This window comes from Tursiops truncatus, chromosome 7 (genome assembly GCF_011762595.2).
Source record: "Tursiops truncatus isolate mTurTru1 chromosome 7, mTurTru1.mat.Y, whole genome shotgun sequence".
In the NCBI taxonomy this organism is placed as follows: domain Eukaryota; kingdom Metazoa; phylum Chordata; class Mammalia; order Artiodactyla; family Delphinidae; genus Tursiops; species Tursiops truncatus.
Genome location: NC_047040.1, coordinates 26,172,132 through 26,192,633, shown reverse-complemented (window position 1 = coordinate 26,192,633; position 20,502 = coordinate 26,172,132). Strand labels below are relative to the sequence as shown.

Here is a 20,502-nt window from a genome sequence, read left to right as displayed (position 1 = left end):
TAATGATGTCTTAAGGAAGGGATCAGGGTGGGGTTTTCAGTGAGGGCAAAGTGCTCCCAAAACATATTTTTCCAACATAACTTCATGGTTTTATTTGAAGTAAGATACCTTTCTCAGAACAGTAGAAATTTCTCATTCAAATATATATACACAATTTATCTGTGCAACTGCATATAGACTTTAATAAGCATTGGTCACTATGTATGCAATCTTGTTAATGTCTTAATAGGGTCTCATTAAAGCAATGCCAAAGCAATGCCAAATGCCGAAGGGTAGAAATAGGACAGTGATAGGTCAATCTACTTCTATAAGGCATGCTTAAGAAATGTTAATGCTTTACTTTTTTCAAATATAAGGATTATTCCAGAATTAAAAAATAAAACAAAACAAAATGGGATGTGCTTTAACACATGAACTCAAACTAGAGAAAAATTGAAGTATACATGTTGTCCTTAGTTACTCTCCTCAAAATTAATTATACAAATATTTATTGAGTGTCAAGTATGCATCAGTACTATATGTAAACCTCAGTAACAATAACAATAGAAATATAGCAGCCTCAGGGTTTTTTTAGTGGGGGATAAAAATGGACTAATTATCAGTTGTAAACTATTTGGGAATTTGGCATAGAGTTGGAATATTATGAGACTGCATCAGTAAAGGAAAACAAATTTGCTACTGACATACAGTAAAATTGGCAAGCACTTTAGATAAAAAGTAAAGAGAGGAAAGAGAATAATTGGGTTATGTATGCTGAATTCAATTTTCTTTCTTTTCCCCAGTGATGGAAGGTTAAATTTCTGTTAACATAAAATAATAAAATTTTACTTTATTGTGGTAAGAGCACTTAAGATGAGATCCACCCTCTTAACAAACTTTTAAGTGTACGATATATACAGTCTAACAAAAAGTACAATGCTGTATAGCAAATCACTAGCACTTATTCATGTTGAGAACAATTGAGATTTTATGTCCATTGGTTAGCAACTTCCTATTACCTCCTTCCCCTAGCCCCTGACAACTATAATTCTTCTCTCTGATTCTATGAGTTTGACCATTTTAGATATGTCAGATTAGTGAAATCGTGCAGTATTTGTCCTTCTATGATTGGCTTATTTCACTTAGCATAATACCCTCAAGGGCCATTCATGTTGTCATATATAGCAGGATTTCCTTCCTTTTTTAAGACTGAGTAATATTCCATTGTGTGTATGTGCCACGTTTTCTTTATCCGTTCATCCATTGATAGACATTTAGTTTGTTTCACTATCTTGGCTATTGTGAAGAGTGCTGTGATGAACATTGGAGTGCTGATATCTCTTTGAGATCCTGATTTCAATTCTTTGGATAAATATCCAGAAGTAGGCTTCCTGGATCAGATAGTTAATTTTTTTGAGGAATTTACATACTGTTTTCCACAGTGGCTGTACCATTTTGTATTTCCATCAACAGTGGAATTATTTTTAATTAGAGTAGTAACTATTTAAGTAACTTTATTACCTAGCCTGTAGGCCCAGATATGATTTGAAAGTTTCACTCCCAATAAATGTTAGGAAAAGATGTCAAAGGGAGAGAGACTGTAACTCTAATATCTTACTATTAGAATTAATATCTGTGGGTTCGAAAGATTTGTAAGACTAACCACTACTAGAAAAATATTGAATTAGAAATCTATGTTTTAGAAAAGAGTTCAACCAAACATAAAACAATTAAGTTTAATTTTAAATGTGGTTACAAATAAATATTATATCAAGTATGAAATGAAAAAAATAAATGTTTAATATTTTAAGTATGAAAAGTAATAATGGGGAAGATGCATGTAAGGTAAGAGAGTATATACTTTTACTGTTTTCTGTTGTAATTTTCCCTCTTTCACTGAGTTCATTATTTAATCATTTAGCTGTACTCTGCTAAATAGTTAGTAGATTATCTAACTAAATTAACTTTACTAAGGTGTGAATAAAGCTTAATTATTATATAATGGCTTTATAAAAAGGAATTGCTGTACCGACTTACATCCCTACTTGGTGGACTGTGAAAGAGAAAATACTATTAAAGTGGGTGTTCTTTATTCCCTTAACTAGTTTCCCAGGAAATAAACCACGTAGAATTAAATACAGCTATAAATTGCCCATTTCTTCTCATGTTTGTGAGCAAAGCCTAAGAGGAATAGTTAAAATACGACTGGAGTAAAGCAGGAGTGCAATTTGCAAGCCAGTTATGTCTCAGAGAAAGAAAAGTAGAATTATGCTGCATCTTTGCCACCTGATAGCCATTCATTCATTCATTAATTCATCCATTCATCCATTCATTCAACCAATCAGTATTTGCTAGGTATCTACTACAGGTAGGATTCTAGGAGTGATAATTAATCACACCTCCTTCTCAGCCTCTAAATTTAGAATCAACAAGACATAGAATTCAAAGAGATAGAGATCTGAATATCAGCTTGATTACTGTTAAAGCTATTTGGAAAACAGGGTCTAGATCTGCAACCAAATGGACTTCTTAGAAATCCCCATTCCCTGAGTCAAATGTATTTGCTCACAACTGCAAATCTCCCACCTTGATGTGCACCTGAAAACAGACTTCTTTGAAAAGACTGTTGAGAAGAGTTGAGCCAGTCTTGCTCAGTTCTATTTCCCAAAGTCACCCATCATACCTGTTACTCTTCCTTGTGGACCCGGGGTTAAATGATCTTTCCAAAATCCCTGAAAGTTAACTTCATGGGCCAAAGTATGAATTCAGAGAGATGCAAAGTGGTTTCCCCAATCACCCACTAAGTGCCAGATGCTGTGTTATGTGCTAGTGATACTGTGTTGGACACAGAAGGCAGGGTCTCTCTCCTTGATGTTGTCTGGTGTTGACTATGATCTTATTGGAGAAATTAGTCAAATAGTTGGGTATACAGCAGTAAATTCTAAGAGCCAATTTTACTTAACCTTAAATTTAGAAGTGACGAATCCTTCAATACCTGTTTAGTTAGTGTACAAAGATGATCAGCTTGAGTTCCTAGCAAGAGGTAGAATTGGGATATGTGGAAAGAAGAGAGGGCAGGAATGAGGTGTCAGGACCTGGGTATATCTGAGTCATTATGCCTAGTGATCTTCAAGGTTTGTTTTTCTGACAAAGTCTCCAAAGACATCTGCAGAACTGACCTTTAATATACAACAATTGATCAAGAGTATAAAACCAAAATCCCAAACTAAGCAAACAAAGAAGCAAACCCAAAACGAGTGAAATCTGTATTTCAACAGGCAGGGTATGGGAGGGAAAGAGAAACCCAGATGGTGAAAGGTGGAAGAGATTATCAAAAGTGCTGTCTCCAGCCCAACCTCATTCATACCCCCTTTCCTTCCCTTACACAGAGCACGATTTCAAACAGTTCCTAATGGATAGGGCTACATATAGATTGGAATAATGGGGCCAGGGTAGAGGAAGTGATTGCCATAGTGTATGAATATTCTTTTCCCCTAAAGCATCTGCTCTTCTCAGTGCTTTTCTCCAGAAGTCTGCCCTCTTTATACTTAAAATAATTCCTCCCCGGTTGGATAGAAAATTATACTCTACTCTTATGTGGAAATGTCTTTCTAAACTGGTTTGCAATTTAGATTATGAATATATAAGCAAATTTGGGCAATAGTTATTTAGGGAATAGTGAGATATATATACATATATATAATGGATAGTTATTTTATCTTTCAAAATCTATGATCTAAGCATTTGCCAAACCCAATGTGCTTGATCTTATTGAAATAAGATTTCCAGATAGAAGCTTAATGTTTCCACTGCCCCTTGTGGTAAGGTTTCCCTTATTATCTTTATTGGACTATGTATATTTGGGTTGATAAGTTACATTGAGTGAAGGATTTATTTACATGTGATTAATGAAAGCAGTTTAAATATCTCTTAACTTCTAAGTTGAAGACTAGTACGATGGAACTCGAAACTTCTTTGTTATATTTCAGCATTTTGTGTCTATTTGGTTGAGTCAATATGAATAAAAGCAACATCAACATCTAACTAGTCCTTTGACTCTGAGGCACTTAGATCTAAAATTAGGTAATGAACTAAAAGTTAAATTTTTCTAATTGGCTATGATCTTGAGAGTTGAAGAATATTCTTATAACTTCATATGCACTTAAATAGTGATGAAGAATTAGACTATAATGAAAATGAGGACCCAGTTAAAATTAAGCCACTAAGTGGATCCTGTCACACATGGAATTTAATTTACATGAAGGTTTTACTGAGAAAAGTTATTGGAATATTAGTAAGAGACCCAGAGGGGAAAAAGTGAAATGAAGAGCTGTAAGGACATATTAAAAGAATTGAGACTGCTTATTCCAGATCAGGGAAAAAAATAAAACAAAGAAAAAAAACCCAAAGTAGTCATCTGCCAATAAGGCTTGTATACATATTCATATTTCGGAAAGAGAAAAGTTCTCTGTGTCTCGTGAGAGCAAACTGAACAAAATCTTTCTCAATTCCACTAAGAGGGAGTCAGATTAAACTCACCTTAGAATTTATTGCTTGCTTGTATTGCCCTGTAGTGATTGACCTAGAGAGAGGCAGCAGCTAGTTAGACTCAAATTTCAAGTTGAACTGGGTGAATAATAGTCCATGCTTATTCAACTAATTTTGACGATTAAAAAGTTAATAGCTTTCACTGTTCAAAATAACTTTTGATCTCTTTGAATTTGACTTAGACCTGTCACTTGAATTTGCTATGGCAAAAATATGTGAGAATAATATGAGAAATGTAAAATGTTTTTTCTGCGAAATTCATTTGTATAAGCTATTCTAAAACTAAGTAGAAGAATACAGCATTTTCTTTCCATACTCCTATATTTTAGAATACACTGGGTAAGGAGAGCTTTCTCGTTTTTTCTATATTTTCAAAGTGAAAAGGGACTGAAACAGTTTGTTATGTTAATTCAAGCACTGTCATCCTCTTTCATGTGAAATCCCTAGGGAATTGATATGAATGATCCTTTTGTTTTGAATTACCATGATACTTGTTTTAACTCTGCATAAGATGTATTTGAACACTCACATGCAGCATACTCAGTATGCATATCCTGGGCTAACCATCCACTAACCTTTCTCCCTCAATGTCGCACACATCTCTTTCCCACCATAATATCTCCACATTGACTACACTTAAGGTATTGTAGAAAGGCACTGTTAAATAGTGAAAAGGCAACTCAAAACAGATATTTGCTATTTTAAAATATATATCTAGAATAAACTAAAAACCGAATGGATAATTATGTCTTTCAGTATTTTTAAAATAGTATTTTATTTCTTTATTTTTTAATTTTATTTATTTTTGGCTGCTTTGAGTCTTCCTTGCTGCACGTGGGCTTTCTCCAGTTGTGGTGAGCAGGGACTACTCTTCATTGTGGAACACAAGCTCTAGTCACGTGGGCTTCGGTAGTTGTGGCGGGTGGACTCAGTTATTGCGGCACGTGGGCTTCAGTAGTTGTGGCACGTGGGCTTCAGTAGTTGTGGCACATGGGCTTCAGTAGTTGTGGCACACAGGCTCTAGAGTACAGGCTCAGTGATTGTGATGCACGGGCTCAGTTGCTTCACGGCATGTGAGACCTTCCCAGATCAGGGATCTAACCTGTGTCCCCTGCATTGGCAGGCGGCTTCTTAACCACTGCACCACTAGGGAAGTCCCAGTATTTTTCTTTAGATTGTCACTTAGTGATGCTTTATTAATCCAACAAAAATTAAATGACTACCTACTCTGTACCAGGCACTGATGTTGGCCCTGGAGACAGGCACATCAGTGAACAAAGCAAACCCAAATACTCTGCCCACATAAAGCTCACTTTCTAGTGGGACAAGACAGATGTTTTAAATAAGACACTGGATGATATGTTAGAAGGCAATAAGTGCTATGAAGAAAGAGTAGACTAAGTAGATAGGGTGCTGAGGGGTATATTGTAATTTTATTTATTTCCACTATTTTTCAGATTCTATTCCTGTATAGTTCATTACAGAGTATTCAGTAGAGTTCCCTGCACTATACAGTAGTTTCTCATTAGTTATCTATTTTATATTTAGTATAATATATCTAGTATAATCTGCCAATTTATCCCTCCCCCCCTTTCTCCCCCTGGTAATCATAAGTTTGTTTTCTACATCTGTGATTCTATTTCTGTTTTGTAGATAGGTTCATTTGTATCTTTTTTTTCTTTTTTAGATTCCACTTATAAGTGATATATGATATTTGTCTTTGCCTGACTTACTTCATTCAGTATGACAATCTCTAGGTCCATCCATGTTGCTGTAAATGGCATTATTTCGTTCTTTTTTATGACTGGGTAATATTCCATTGTATATATGTACCACATCTTAATCCATTCCTGTTGATGGACATTTAGGAATATTGCAATTTTAAATAGGTTTTGCCAAGAAGATGGATGACATTTGAGTAAAGACTTGAAGGAATCTTTAAACTTTAGATTCAAAATTTGATGCGTTTCTCTCTTAAAATTTTAACTTTATTACTGAAATCATGAATGGGAAGGAAAGGGTGAATTATTTTTGTAAAGAGAAATCTCTGAAAGGAAAGGATATTTTATTTATCTTTGTGTTTCTAGGTGTTTCAAAGATAATCTTCTTGAGGTTCCTCTATTTTACCATCCAAGCACATAGCTGGCCCTTTTACTACATTGAGGGTGGAAGGGGTGGGGGGGACTGGGGATATTTATCCATGTAGCTCCAAAGCCTAGGATGAAACTTGGCACATGATGGGAGCTAAATGATGTTGTGACCTGAAGGTCTAAACTGTCTTATTGGCATATACATTTTTTGTTAAACAGTTAGGGACCATGTCATGATATAGGTCATTTATTTTGTAGAACTTACACTTATATAGCCTTTGGTTACTTTTCCTGACATTCTGTGAGTGTACAGACTTCTCATTAAGGTTTCCTGTGCACTTTCAGCATTCAAACTACCAAAGTGCTCTGGCAGTAGGCACTTAAATGAACCCTTAAGGTTATAGTATAATTCCTAGACTATGGTCCTCTTTCTACTAGGACTGAGGCTACTAAAATATCTTACGCTGGTAGCAAGGTGATTTCTTTTAGACTCGTTGGAATGAAATAGCATTTGGGAACTTATTAGCTAGAAGAGGGGATTCCAAATAATAGCTCTTTGTTCAGAGTTTCTCCGTCAATTCATAGATAAGTCAATTGGCACCCATCATTTTAGACTCGTTGGAGGCCAATGTAGTTAAGTGAAATATAAAGGGTACTATAGGCAGTAAATAGAAGCCTTGTAACAATATAACGTGCAGTGAAAAAAGGATTGGGAAATCTATAAAAGCTGCCGAAAAGAACAAAAAATATAATTAAAGGAGCAAAAAAGACGTATTGAACACAATCTCAGGGACTATTTCGGGCAACAGTAAATGTCTCCTCAAATATATCTTTAAAGGACAGAAAGCAAAGTAGAAAACTAGTCCCATGGAGAGAGGAAGAAAAATACCAAATAGAATTGTACGAATAGGCTAACAAGAGTCAGATTGCTTATGCTAATTTTTACCTTTCTTTAAAATAATTAGATGTTGTCAGATAGATCAGAGAATTTGAAATTCTTAGATGAGAATAGGATAGAGAAAAGCAAAAGGAACAAAATAAACAGAGGTGATATTTTACACAGGTATGGCTCAGAGTAGGGTAGATAAATTGGTATATAGAAGACAATTGAAATATGCAGTTCACACGTCAAGTTTTGCCAAATAAGTACAGTTATTTTAGGTTCTATCAAAGTTAAATATTATTTAAGAAAATGTTTCCTACCTCACCTCCATTTGGTGAAAGCGTGTAGGCTACACATGACTTCCTCAAGAACAGAAAATAATACTTTCAGTAGAAAATATTTTTTGACAGTGAATTTCCATTACTTGGACCAAAGGTTTTCACCTAGTGAAACATGTCAGAGATACCTAGGAAATTTTCCCAATAAACTTAGCCCTACTGAGAACCATCACCATAGACATTTGATTAGTTTATAATGTTCTTTGGAAATACACTGAACATAATCACACTTACTTCCTAAAATCAACAACCTCTGTCTTGAATTATAAGTAAAGAATGATTGACAAATTAGAATAAAATATAAAATAAGAAAATTGTGTTATTAGAAGAAGTGACGTGCAAAGGTGACTTCCTGGATGCAGAGGCAGAATTCAGAACTTGTGTGTTAAGCCAGTCTCTGTCAGGGAACTCTTGTCATCATGTGTATTACATTAATTACTTATTGTGCTTTCCTCTGTGCTGAGTAATTCCAAAAACTTTTTTTTAATTTACTGTCTGAGAAGGTAAACCATGACTATTTAAAGAGAAAGTGTCAAGCTTGAGATCTTGAACACTGGTTCCAAGGCTGTAGATAAAACAGAACTTTACCTCAAAGATTATTTGATAAGCTGGGTGAAGGACAACATTCTTTTGGCTAACTCTGCCCATGGGCACTCACATACAAACTCACATACACAAACACATATAAAATGTGCCAGACAGTACTTTGTCCAACTTTCTTCAAAATATAAATTGAAATCCATGCATTGTACCTCCAATTAAAAACTAAACTTACTGTTGAGAGGAGTACCATAAACATATCAATTTTAATAGGGAATACTAAAATAGCTTTGGGTGTAAATATAAATTAATGTGTATGCACTACACATAAACAATACATAGGCACATGGTCTATTGATTTGAAGATAAACACTACATTGAAAAGCAGTCATTCCAGTGTCAAGGGACTTGTGTACTTTACAAGTAAAAGAGGCATCGTATTTCTAAAGAGAAGGTTACTATAGAAAAATAATGAGGTTTTACCATTTTAACTCTTGAAAAGCTGAGTGCTTGTAAAGCTAGAGGAACATAGAGACAGAGGTCTAGAAATCATGTATTGCCTTCCTGCTGTATACTGAGATTGGTGTCTGTGTGTGGTAAGACTGGAGGTGGGTGATAGGATAGAAAAGGATTAGACGCTATGGGATCCAGAGCTAAAAAAGTAAGGAAAGTAGTGAATTAGTATGTTTCTATCTTTAATGGCTGCACTTAGCCCTTGCAGAGAGAACAGCACAATGATCCTCCTTACTTCAGCAATTTCAACTCATGGCCAGATTTGTTTCATTCATATCCCTATTCATTCCCCCTAACCTCTGATTATTTTGAAGCCAATGTCAGATATCATATTAGTCTATGCTTAAGTATTTCAGTGTATATCTTTAAAAAATGAAAATTCTTAAAAATATAACCATAATGCCATCATCAATCTTAAAAATTACACTGAATACAATAAAATATCAATTTATTTTCAAATTTTCTAAATTATTGCAGAGATGTTTTCCTTTATAGTTTTTTTTTTTTTTTTGCGGTACGTGGGCCTCTCACTGTTGTGGCCTCTCCCGTCCGGACACGCAGGCTCAGCGGCCATGGCTCATGGGCCTAGCCGTTCTGTGGCATGTGGGATCTTCCCAGACCAGGGCACGAACCCGTGTCCCCTGCATCGGCAGGCAGACTCTCAACCACTGCACCACCAGGGAAGCCCTATAGTTTATTTTTAATAAAATCAAAATTTTCCCGTTATTTCGTCCCATAGAGTTTTTTACAGAGTCTAGATTTTGCACCCCAAAGTGTGGTACTTCTCTCCCCCCTGAATTGTATGGAAATTGAGAATTAGACCCAAATTGTTTCAACAATAGAATTTAGAGTATTTTTGAAGAGTAGATGATGCCTGCTTCTGAGATAAGTTTCTGTAATTGTCCCTCTTTTTAACCAAGAATTTTATAGAAACTGGTTCAGAGATTAGTATGGTGAAGTAGTCAAATTCAGAATGCCTTGTAGTCTAAAGGGAGAACCAGACATGTATATAACTAACTCTACTAAAAAGCAAAATGCAATATATTTTCAGAAGTTCCACAGTGCTTGCTTTTGTATCAGTATTAACAGAATGGTAAAGTTTCAGTTTCTTTATGATCCTAAAGCTCAGGGAGGGGGCAGCCCCTGAGACAACTCCATCAAACACAAGAGCTCTATGGAACGCAATTTGATGTATAACTTTGAAGATTCCTTCTAGCGCTAAGCCTCAGAGTAATGAGGAGCTGTATGGTAAAATTCACAAAGTTTTTGCAAACTCATGAATTTCCCTTAAGCTATACTTGACAAAGCTAGGGAATATTAAGAGGGAAAAGACAGACACATAGCATTACAGCTAAACTGAAGTATTTCTGGATTGTCAATAACTCTACAAGTAGACTTAGGATAGACAGTGTATCAACATGCTTCAGTTCCTCTTTCAAGCAAAACAAAATAAAACACCTGCCTGTGACAAGAGCCATACGTTTGAAGAAAACAGGAGAGTGACTCAGAATCTATATAGTATGGTTTCATCAAATATACTGTTCATTTATTTAATATATTTATGTAGTGTACTTTTGGAGTTTTTCAACTAGTTGTACTTTATATTTTGTATTCTGCTATGATTCATGAATCTGTTTCTTTAGGCACAGACAGCGCACATTGTCCTGGAAGATGGAACTAAGATGAAAGGTTACTCCTTTGGCCATCCATCCTCTGTTGCTGGTGAAGTGGTTTTTAATACTGGCCTAGCAGGGTGAGTAATGCTTCTATTCCAAGGCTTTATTCTTCCTCTATATAGAGGAATAACTGGATGATCTTATTCATGGTGGGAAATTGAAATCACCACATCATCATCATCACACTACACATTGTCCTGACGTTGCCCTGTGCTTGTACATAGCTTGCTCAAGCCAACCCTGAAAAGGGCCATAGACACAAACTCCTCCCTGTGGCTGTAAATGGAAGAGAATACAGACACTGGTGTTCCCCTGCTAAAAAAGAACAAAATTAATTCTAGAAACTTAGGATACAAAGACACAAGTTATGTGAGATTACCAAGTGGCTTCTGTAAGGTGGGGGGTCAGTATCAATCTGATTTAAGGTGAAAATCGAACAGGGAGAAGGATGGGTAGCACTCTCTAGTGCCATTCCATTAGTGAAATTAAGAATCAACTTTGCACATCTAATATGAACTATTATAAAGAGCTAAGAAGTTCCTTAGGTATTATAGTGCAAAATTATATAAAATACAATATATAATTTGCACTCTAATAAGAAAGGTAAAATAACAGATACATTTATTATCTTAAAGTAATACACAGGAGAGCAGGTTCATAGATCGGATATTTTCAAAATTTATCAACTGAGACTGAATTCAGTATTTAATTTCTGCTAATAGGTGTAGAGCAACAAAGGTAAGAGTTGCTACAGAAATCATGTAGCTGTTCTTATCTAGCCAACAAATGTTCATCTGGGAACCAGGTGGCTGAAGTTCTGGTCTCAGTTCTAATGGTAACTGATTATGTGATATTGAGAAAATCACTTAACCTTTCTGAATCTTAGTTTCCACATGTAAAGTGTGAGGGGATGGGATTAGATAGTAATTTATGGCTAGGAATTTAAAAAATTACATCTTAAAAAATTAGATGGTTTCGAAAGGTTTCCATTAGAGATTCAATAGACTAAACTGTAAAATATTTGATGAATTCTTTAGGGAAATTCAGTTAGCCTTTTAAAGACAAGGAGGCATTGGGTTAACTGGTATTGAAGATATTGATTGACCAAACTTCCATTATATTATTAATGTGCATTGTCCTCTAAACTCTTAGCTCTCTGTTTGAAATAAAGAATATTAGATCGTTTTTAAAATAGTTCCACTGGTGAGAACATTAAATTACAGTGTATGAAAACTGTTTGCAAAGTTTTGCTTCACCAGGCAATTATTTAAGCCTTTTGACAGCACTAATTACTAACTGTGTTAATATACCTGCCAACAAACAGCTGTTTAATATAGATCAGAATGATGGAGGGCACTCGAGTTTTCTTCTCTGTGATAGATTATGGGTAATAAATCTTGTCACATCACAGATGTCAAACAGGACCTGATGGATTAATTTTCTTCCAACACTGCAGTTCTCTAGGACAAGCTATATTTATTCATTTTCTGGAGAGAGCATTGTAGGCATATGTTTAAAGGGAATGGCCAGTTCTTTCATGGGAAGAAAGAAGAAAAGAAGTAAAATTAAATTAATTAAAGACTTCTTTTGATGTAGAAAAATGCATTCATTAATAAGATTAGTCCACACATCCTATTTTCCATCGAGAAATGCTGCTTTTATTCATGCGTGGCTCACTCAGCAAGGGGTTGATAATTAAGGGAGTTATTTTGTTTTTCATCTTCAAGAAATGCATTTATATTATGTGTAAGCCTTGGTTAAAAAATTATTAGTTACTGACAAGTGAGAGGGAATCTGAGAAATTAGCTGATGGAGGTGTGGGTAAATATGACAGCATCTTAGTCACTTTAGAGGTTGCTGAGCTGAGAGACTAAGTATTCTGTTGGCAAAGGGAGTTCTGGGAGAAGTTAGTCTGGATGAGGGTTGAAGAATTCGTGTTGACTACTGCTGGAGCTGCATTTTATTGCTTTCGAGGTTGTCAGTCTGTCCCCCTCAGCACCTAAATTCACTTTCAGTAGTAATCCACAAGAAAGATTAGGTTTAACTGTCTCTGTGGGAAGTGAAAATGTTAAGAGGGTGGGAAAAAAATCTCATTGCAATGCATGGAATAGCTGTAGATAGATCCTGGTATTTATGGGAATCATGTTTCTTATTATTAAGAATAGAAATTTTATATATAATTTTATTTATATGTAGAATAAAAAAAGAATACATGTATTCTTTTTTTTTTTTTTTTTTTTTTGCGGTACGCGGGCCTCTCACTGTTGTGGCCTCTCCCATTGCGGAGCAGAGGCTCCAGACGCGCAGGCTCAGTGGCCATGGCTCACGGGCCTAGCCGCTGCGCGGCATGTGGGATCTTCCCAGACCGGGGCACGAACCCGTGTCCCCTGCATCGGCAGGCGGACTCTCAACCACTGCGCCACCAGGGAGGCCCAAGAACACATGTATTCTTATTTTTTCCTCCCCACACTTTAAAATAAAGCTCTTCTGCATTTCTTCTTAATTCCACATCAGTACTTTAAAATAGTTACTTGGAATCTTTTAATTTAGAAGACAGAAATGCTTTGGGTCAATTTTTTGGGGATTGATTTTTTTCTGTAATAAAATAATAACTATCAAACATACTATCAATGATAACTTGATAATAACTATCAAACATACACCTCTCTATATAACTAAAATATTAAAAAAATCAACTTTATTAAGTATTTCTTTCATAGAAAATAAATCAGAGTTTTAAATGCTCAGTGAATTTTAATAAACATATATACCCAGGCAACCATCACTGACGTAATCAGCATGCTCTTCAGTATCCTCAAAGATATTTTTTAAAAACTTTTCAATTTTTGACAGTTAATATTTTGGTGAAACTGTCAGCCCTCAGTAGTAAATATCATTTTGGACTCACTCATGTCTGGTAGGCTAGGGGATTCTTGAGGATATCTGCAAACTTTAAATAGAGCAATATTTAAAAACTTAAGACCCTGTGAAGAATTTTTCAAGGAATTAAAAAATTTAAGAAATTGAGGGAATGAAAATTAAATGAGAATATGCCATATTACTTAAGAGTCTTTTCATATCAGTAATATCATGGGATAAATTTCCATATTCTATCATAAAATCCTTAGGTTTGGCAAAATCTAGAGACGAGCTTGTAGGATTTTATTCTCATGTTCTCTAATTTTCAAGGGTTCAATAATTAAGATCATGTATGTAGAATACATTTTTTTGTTGATAATTTCTTGGCATCTTTATCTAGGTACCCGGAAGCTCTTACTGACCCTGCTTACAAGGGGCAGATTCTCACCATGGCCAATCCTATTGTTGGGAATGGTGGAGCCCCTGACACTACTGCACTGGATGAACTGGGACTTAGCAAATATTTGGAGTCCGATGGAATTAAGGTAGTACCAGTGATGACTATTTAAAAAGCATAGTTGATTTATTAAGAATCTAAGCTGGACAAAATTTCGGCCTCAATCCTATAGTACAAATCATTAAATTTATATTCTCAATCTTACTCCTAGGTATATGAAAATAATCTTTAACATGACATTATTCTGAGTTTCATTTCTCAGGGCACTCTGGATTTATTTTTAATGCTGTGGATAAAACTGGCTTCATTTGGAAAAATGTTGTTATAAGTTCAGATAGCAACTATGCTGCAAGAATTCGAGTTGAATCACCTTTTAAATGGATTTTAAGAATCAACTCTGTATCAATTATTTACCTTTTAAATCTTATCCTCTTTGGGAGATGAGTAAAAGATAACGTGTATGCCAGCCGAAAAGTAAACACAATTAAAATTTCCTATTCAAGGCAAACTTGAATAATATCTTAGGGATGTGAACCATATAAACGATTCAAAAATTTACACTCTAAATTCACCACTCTATTTTTGAATGACTTGGACTGATCATTTAATTTAGTTTTATATCTCACCATTTCCCCCCAATATTTAGTTTCTTTTAAATGTAAATTTAAAAATTGTCTTATTCTCTACGTACATTAAGCAAATAATTATTAATTAGATTATCGATAAATGCCATTGTGGAAAAGTACAGGGTACTGAGAAGGGGGACCTAGTTTACTCTCAGGATTTGGAAAACCAAGTAAGACTGTTCCCCGCATGGTAATTAAGATAACAATTATTATATTTTACGAGAAAACTTTTTAATCACATTTTTTTTTCAAGTTTCAAAATTTTAAGTGTTGTATCAGCGAATATAATAAAGCTTGAAGAATGCAAACTGACTCTTAAGTCATAACAGAGGGGATAGACTGGGAATTTGGGATTCACATGTACACACTGCTATATTTAAAATATATAGATAACCAACAAGGACCTACTGTATAGCACAGGGAACTCTGCTCAATATTCTGTAATAACCTAAATGGGAAAAGAATTTGAAAAAGAATGGAAAAAAATAAATTTATTAATTAAAAAGAAGACAAGTCACAAGAGTTGGGTAGTATTTTGTGATCACATTTTTAAAATGACTGCCTGTCTTTCTAGGTTGCAGGTTTGCTGGTGCTGAATTATAGTGATGACTACCACCACTGGCTGGCTGCCAAGAGTCTAGGGCAATGGCTACAGGAAGAAAAGGTGAGAAATATGATAGGTCATCCAGCATCACCTAAGGACGATTGGTGGGGCCCGTGGAAAGTTGGGAAGGTGTATGTAATTGAAAAGGGCCAAACAGATAAAGCAGATCAGGCAGTTTGGGACCCTTTTGTTTCAGAGCGCGATTCCTTCAGGCTGAACTGTTACTACTGTCCAGAACTGTCCAGAACTCATTCTTTATATAAACACTGAGGACCTTATATTTTCAGTTTATCCACTAGGTGGCACTCATACATGCTTGGTAGACAGACTTTCTCATTCTGGAAAGGGGTTAGAGAAAATTTTAGAATTTTCTACTCTCCGGAGCAACATAACCTCCCCCTTTTAACGAGGATCTAGAGATGTAACTTGTGTCGTGGATTCTAGTACCAGCTCTACCATTAACGAGCTGTGTGACCTTGCTCAGGTCATGTAATCATACCATACATTCTTAGTTTTAATTCTTAATTAATATAAACTGATTGCCGTCAAGTCTCTTTGGGCTTAAACGTTATGACTATGACGTATAATTAGATATCACTTCATTTGAAGTAATAAATAAGTTACTAACCTTATATCTTCCTTACTTTATTATTTTCTAATCCGATAAGGGGATTCTCCTGGTTTGAAAGTCAGACCTACTTAAAGTTAACAGACCTAATATACTAAGCTTTATTTCCAGGGTTACTGTAGCTGCTTTTTGTTAAGTTGCAACTGGGCCTGTAATTGACCGAATATTATTCTGAGAAACTCTGTCTCTCTGAGGAGCATCTGCCAACTGAGGCTAAACGATTCCTCTTTCTAACAAAGCAAAAAATCTTGATCTTTGTTTCCTCATTCTTGCTAAATTTTTACAAGAGAGAAGAAGGCATATGTATTGTCTCCTAGGTCTTTGCTAGTTTCTTCTCAATCATTATCTGAATTTATCTCCTTGTAATCATCATTCAGGAGACACCTCCCTCTTCCCCTTAATGTTTCCTTTGTGTTATTTAGACACCTGATATTATAGCTGCTTTGTGTCAGAACTAATAGTTGAAGTATAAACTTAATCCATGTTTTGTTAGTTTGTTTTTAAAATGTGCTTTGAATCTTCTTCCATGATCATAGACACATAGAGTAGAAGAGTGTCTAAAATAATAACCAGTTTACCTCCTTCTATGTACAGGTAATGGGGAAACATCTTGCTCAAATATCACTCAGATAAATGATGGAAGAAAAGAAACTAAAACCTGTTTCCTCATTCTTAACTTGCTGCTCTTTCCCCTTTTATCCACGGGGAATACATTCTAAGACCCCCAGTGGATGCCTGAAACCATGGATAGTACCAAACCCTATATCTACTAAGTCTTTTCCTATGTGTACATACCTATGATAAAGTCTAGTTTATAAATTAGGCACAGTAAGGGAATATCTGAATTGCCAGCGTCACTACTCTTGCAGTGTGGAGCCATTATTAAGTAAGATAAGTGTTACTTGAACATAGAACTGCCATACCGCAACAGTTGACCTGACAATCCAGGTGGCTATTAAATGACTAATGGGTGGGCACCGCTGGACAAAGGGGTGGTTCAGCTTCTGGGTGGGACAGAGCATGATGGTGGGAGATTTCATCACACTATTCAGAGTGGTGTACAATTTAAAACTTATGAATTGTTTATTTCTGAAATTTTCCATTTAATATTTTCAGATTATGGTTGATCACAGGTAACTGAAACCACTAGAAGCAAAACTGGGGAGAAGGGGGAACCTACTGTACTACATCTGTCTCTATCCAACCTAGTCAAAGAAACTAAAACAAATGGTGGTGCCTGATTTACTAATAGATTGGGCAAAATTTTAATACAGCATGACTACCTAACAAGCACCTTCAGGAAAACCTTCAGGATTGCCTACCATGTGCCAGGAACATGTGGCTCACAACATGGATTTGCCTATTAATTACATATCTTTGCTTATGAAGTTCACAGATTCCATTTTTTAAAAATATATATGTATCTATAAAATTATATTACTTATTTAACATCCTGGATTAAAAGCAAAAGAGCTGTAGCAGAAGACTGATGTTCAGAATTTCTCACTTTTCACTCTGAGGAAGGGTCTGGATATTAAGAGTCCTGTGCCCAACTGAACAGCAATTTACCTTGTTCTTGTGACACAGACACCCTGGATCAGAGAAAAGGAGTAGGGAAATTATTTACTGCTCAAGAAGATAGATGATGTTAAGTTTGTAACTTGAAAACACTCTGCTGGACCAAATTTCCTCCAATTTTACTGTCACTACAATTATTTTCCTTACAGATCCCTGCAATTTATGGAGTGGATACAAGAATGCTGACTAAAATAATTCGAGATAAGGTATGATAATCATATTTAGCCAAATCTATGTTTACATATATATATGTTTTTTTCCCTTTGCCCAAGGAGCCCATTGGTGTGTAAAAGAACAGATCTGGTCAATTTCTATCATTTGGGTCTCTGCCATCCTGTTTTACTGTTTTTGATGTAATTTTCAAGACTGAATACTTGATTGGGATGTTTGTTACTGAATGGTTTTAAGAATACTTCACTCAGCAGTAGTTTATTGAGTGCCCACTCTATGTTCACTATTCCAAGTGACAAGTTAAAGCCGTTATAATTCAGCTCATGTGATAGGGCTAGTAAACAAGTGGAGAAGGTAACTAGGTGCGTAAGAATTTTGCCTAAATTGAATACCTACCTGCTGAAAAAGGAAAACCAGGAAGTGTACAGCACTGGGGCCATTATTTGTTTAGTCCTCTTGGAGGAGTTTTTGAACTTAGTGAGTTATAGTTCATGGGTATATTAAATGAACCCTGCATGTATTACCTCAGTTATATAGTCTTTCTTGAAATTGTTCCAATGACCAAGATGAAGGTAAGTTTATCTTTTGCTTTCATATCTGCTAGATGAGATATTTGACCCTTCTTCTGAGAATATCTCAGCCCCATCTACTTCCTTCTTGTTATAAGAGGTGGACACTTGTTTTAGAAACCTTCATATCCCAGAACAGAAAGAAACTTTATCTCATGAATGTTAACTAAATTCCCTTAATGCCACCAAAGTTTTCTCATTAAATTATATATTTTTTCTTAAAAAAGAAAAAAAGATACAATTTCAAAGTGAAAAGGATTCTTCAAGAAAATCTATTGTAGATTGTTGGCATATGTGTAGACACAGGATCTCTATAAACAGAAAGAACAGCTTTGAAAATAAGAACATGGCCACATACCCATGACCAGAAGAAAGACACTGAGAATTTATGCAGTCCTTCTACTCTATCTCTGATTTTATTCCCTCCTCCATGATATTCCTGAGAATAGATGTTAGTGAGATTATATGTCCCAGGTAGATTTTTGTAGCCCAATGATGTTGTGGGAGCAGTAAACAATGATGAGGATACCAGAATGGGAAGGGAATAAAATTGGGAAATTCAATTCAAGCTGTAGATTTGGCAGGTTGAATAGAATATAATCAGTCCTAGTATTTGGGAAAACACTTTACAAGACCATATCATGTTCTTCATGTGATAGGTTAGTTTAAGGTGAGCCCTTCTTTTATCAGAGGCAGTTAGGTTTTCAAAGTTTGGCTGAATAGATTAGCACAAACAAAATAGTGGTATTGCCTATTATATTTGATTATGAGTGATATGGGCTCATATTAAAAACATATGTTGAGGGGGAGACCTTCAAGATGGCGGAGGAGTAAGACGTGGAGATCACCGTCCTCCCCACAAATACATCAGAAATACATCTACATGTGGAACAACTCCTACAGAACACCTACTGAATGCTGGCAGAAGACCTCAGACCTCCCAAAAGGCAAGAAAGTCCCCACGTACCTGGGTAGGGCAAAAGAAAAAAGAAAAAAACAGAGACAAGAGAATAGGGACGGGACCTGCCCCTCTGGGAGGGAGCTGTGAAGGAGGAAAGGTTTCCATGCACTAGGAAGCCCCTTCACTGACGGAGGCTGCAGGTGGCAGAGCGGGGAAGCTTCGGGGCCATGGAGGAGAGCGCAGCAACAGGGCTGCGGAGGGCAAAGCGGAGAGATTCCCACACAGAGGATCGGTGCCGACAAACACTCACCAGCCCGAGAAGCTTGTCCGCTCATCCACTGGGGCAGGCGGAGGCTGGGAGCTGAGGCTCGGACTTCGGAGGTCAAATCCCAGGGAGAGGACTGGGGTTGGCCGCGTGAACACAGCTTGAAGGGGGCTAGTACACCACAGCTAAGCAGGAGAGAGGCCGGGAAAAAGTCTGGACCTGCCTAAGAGGCAAGAGACCATTGTTTCAGGGTGTGCAAGGAGAGCAGATTCAGAGCACCACCTAAATCAGTTCCAGAGACAGACACAAGCCACAGTTATCAGAGCAGACACCAGAAACGGGCATGAAATGCTAAGGCTGCTGCTGCAGCCACCAAGAGGCCTGTGTGCAAGCACAGGTCACTCTCCACACCTCACCTCCCAGGAGCCTGTGCAGCCTGCCAGTGCCAGGGTGCCGTGATCCAGGGACAACTTCCCCAGGAGAACACACAGCACACCTCAGGCTGTTGCAAGGACATGTTGTCCTCTGCCGCTGCAGGCTCGCCTGACATACCATACCCCTCCCTCCCCCCCCCCCCCACCCCCCCGCCCCCCGGCCTGAGTGAGCCAGAGCCTCCTAATCAGCTGCTCCTTTAACCCTGTCCTGTCTGAGCGAAGAAAAGACGCCCTCAGGCGACCTACACGCAAAGACGGGGCCAATCTAAAGCTGAACCCCAGGAGCTCTGCGAACAGAGAAAGGAAAATTCCTCCAAGCAGCCTCAGGAGCAGTGGATTAAATCTCCACAATCAACTAAATGTACCCTGCATCTCTGGAATACCTGAATAGACAATGAATCATCCCAAAATTGAGGGAGTGGACTTTGAGAGTAACTATATATATATATATATATTTTTTTTTTTTTTCCCCTTTTTCTCTTTTTGTGAGTGGCCGTGTGGTTGACAGGGTCTTAGTGCTCTGGCCGGGTGTCAGGGCTGTGCCTCTGAGGTGGGAGTGCCGAGTTCAGGACATTGGTTCACCAGAGAACTCCCAGCTCCACCTAATATCAAATGGCGAAAGCTCTCCCAGATATCTCCACCTCAACACTAAGACCCATCTCCACTCAATGACCAGCAAGCTACAGTGCTGCACACCCTATGCCAAACGAATAACAAGACAGGAACACAACCACACCCATTAGCAGAGAGGCTGCCTAAAATCATAATAAGGTCACAGACACCCCAAAACACATTACTGGATGCGGTCCTGCCCACCAGAAAGACAGGATACAGCCTCATCCA

The 20,502-nt window shown here is 36.8% G+C and overlaps 1 protein-coding gene across 1 annotated transcript in view; it reads left to right on the top strand.

The window, feature by feature from the left end:
* CPS1 (carbamoyl-phosphate synthase 1) overlaps positions 1-20,502 on the top strand; it is a 215,052-nt gene that overhangs the window by 81,400 nt on the left and 113,150 nt on the right. Inside the window, exons 4-7 of the mRNA XM_019938868.3 lie at positions 10,535-10,644; positions 13,827-13,971; positions 15,084-15,173; positions 17,469-17,525. Of these exons, the coding sequence (XP_019794427.3) occupies positions 10,535-10,644; positions 13,827-13,971; positions 15,084-15,173; positions 17,469-17,525 (402 nt within the window). The remainder of the gene's footprint in view (positions 1-10,534; positions 10,645-13,826; positions 13,972-15,083; positions 15,174-17,468; positions 17,526-20,502) is intronic.